General features: G+C 34.9%; 1 protein-coding gene across 1 annotated transcript in view; it reads left to right on the top strand.

Annotated features, from left to right (window-relative positions):
- The window catches only part of LOC108977793, a 6954-nt gene extending 5724 nt beyond the window's left edge, over positions 1-1230 (top strand). The window contains exon 4 of the mRNA XM_018947703.1: positions 1204-1230. Coding sequence (XP_018803248.1) covers positions 1204-1230 — 27 coding nt within the window. The remainder of the gene's footprint in view (positions 1-1203) is intronic.
- The last annotated feature ends 1253 nt before the right edge of the window (positions 1231-2483 follow it).

The following is a 2483-nucleotide window of genomic DNA, read 5'->3' as shown; positions in this document are numbered from 1 at the left end:
TTTCACTTTTGGTTTTGAAGGTGTGGCAAGGCTGGTTTTCCTCGTAAATATAAACACTCTAAACTTGTCAGCCATAAATTTGATAAGTAATTTTTAAATGACTAAATTTAGCAGAAAAATTACAAAATAAATGTGAAACGTGAGCTTATTTTAAAGCTTAGAGTGTATATTTAACTATACATAAAAAAAACTTGAAAAATATTAGTGAAACATAGTGAAATGACATGTGTTCGCAGTGCAAATTTTTGAAATTTTAAACGTGAATATTTTAAAAAATATTAGTAATTTTTATCTAATTTTTGGATATTCCTACTCTGGAGAAGCTGCCCTATCCGTACATTCCCCATTTCTATGGAAATTCGGTTTTTTTACCCCTCCGCCAAAGTAATCGGAATCGTGCCTTAAAATCGATGTTTGTAATTTTGAAACGAGGTGGACAATGTATAGCCGTAAGGTTTAAATCACAACCCCGATTTTTTAGTGATATTGTTGTAGCTTGTAACTGTGGTGTGGCATGAGATTCTAGAGCATAGTGGTTTAAAGTTTTTCCGATCAACACTGCCGTGCCACCATGCACTTTTCCATCTGGATGATTCGTAACATATAGTCTAAACCCCGGTATTTTGAAATTATTTTTATTTGTTAAATGTGTTTCTGAAATAAGCATTACATCTATATCTATGTGATCATCTTTATATACATACGCCATATACAGATATTTAGTAAGCTCACTTTTTACTTAATAAATTTTGCAGCATTTGATTTTGTGATTTTATTAAATCTGGGTGAGATTTATAATCATAGTTTCAATACCTCCATTTGGAGGATTTTGCGGGAGTTGCATTTGCACAGTCTTGCCTTTCACCACATTTGCATAGCTTCCTTGCATATTATTATTGTTAGAAGTAATAAGATTTGAACTTTTTTCTGAGGTTGCAATAATTTCATGACGGGGTGTTTGGAACATTTTGTTACAACGTGCTTGAATGCCCTGTGACAATATCGGTTTCAAATCTTTATATACAGGGCAGCTTCTGTAGTTGGCAGTGTGATTTCCTGCATGATGGATGCATGTGGAAATGGGATGTAAATCACCACATACCACACAAACACTGCGTAGAGTGCAGTATGGTTTAGTATGCCCATATTCTTGGTAGTTAGTACATTATACCCGACCGTCTCTTTTATGTGATTCTTCCACAGTTACTCTACGATGCAGCAAATATTTAAAATTATATATTGGATGTGTTTCATTTTTTTAAGTGGATTTGAGTTCGGCAACAATTCAATTTTAAACATTGGCTGTGGTACTTTGTTTCTATTAAATATACTTACAACCGTTTTAATTCCCAAACCGCATTCTACCAAGGCACTTTGATTTGACTAGAGTCCCTTTCGGACTCAATACTCTTGATTACAAAAACTAGGATTTAAAGAGCTCTTCAGTTGATACGAATAATAATTTTTGTTTTTATTTGACAAAAATTTTACGATTTTCATGAAACTTTTTTCAGCGTAGGACTGAATTTTTGTTTCGTCTATATTGCCTTTTTTCAAAGGCACTATATGAAATTGTTAGTGCCAACAATTTCACTTAATTTCGCAACAAGAGTATTACTGCTACGTTCGCGCAAATATATTGGAGGTAGTTTTTCATCAACGACTGTGGTGGTACCCTTCGCATCATCATCTGAACCATTGCTTAGAATGGGAAATATATTGCCATTTAGGATTTCTGACTTTTTACTATTTGGAGTGCCTGGTTGAAATTTTTTGGTATTGACCGCGGAGTTAGCTGGACTTAATTTCATTTTTACGTTAATATAGCGAACCAGTACCAGCCCGAACAGACGGCCCTTTTTTGCTKGGTACATTCTCACCTTGCATTTTGTTTTCCTTCGCTGTCCGGGTGCTTGCTGGTACCTGCATTCTGGGTTCTTTCAGTTGTTGCCCGTTTGCTGTTCTCTGCTGCTCGGCTGACTGCGCTTGATCGCTGCGATGATGAGTCATCGCCGTTAATTTTGTTTTTGCCAGGAGTTACTGTTGTTGGCTCGACAAAGCTAAAGTAGGCATTTAAAGAATGCCTGCGGCCTTGCTGGTGAGGCTGAGTAGCACTCATATTTGTTTGTTTGATTATTATTTTTTATTTCGTGCATAATTTGTTTATGTTTACTTATAACAACTTGCGTGCACTGTTTCTTATTTGTTTATATTATTTAATAAATTTTTTTTGGTTTTCCTTAACTTTTGCTTGCTTGCGTTTTAATCACAGAATTTACGGAGCGAATTATAAACACGTCCGTACACCTTGAACACTGTAACATATCACTTTAGCAACAATAATATCAGAGGAACTTGTCATCGATGAAGATATGCATGCTAATCTACAAGATACTGTAGATTTTATAATAAATAACACAATTTCGTACGTTGATTTTAGAATGATGATGAGATGGCTGAGGCATTGAGCAGTTCAGTAAAAA

This window comes from Bactrocera latifrons, unplaced genomic scaffold (genome assembly GCF_001853355.1).
Source record: "Bactrocera latifrons isolate USDA-ARS-PBARC rearing strain unplaced genomic scaffold, ASM185335v1 scaffold_956, whole genome shotgun sequence".
NCBI classification, from domain to species: domain Eukaryota; kingdom Metazoa; phylum Arthropoda; class Insecta; order Diptera; family Tephritidae; genus Bactrocera; species Bactrocera latifrons.
The sequence above is the reverse complement of the archived record's forward strand: the minus strand, read 5'-3'. Positions and strand labels throughout refer to the sequence as shown.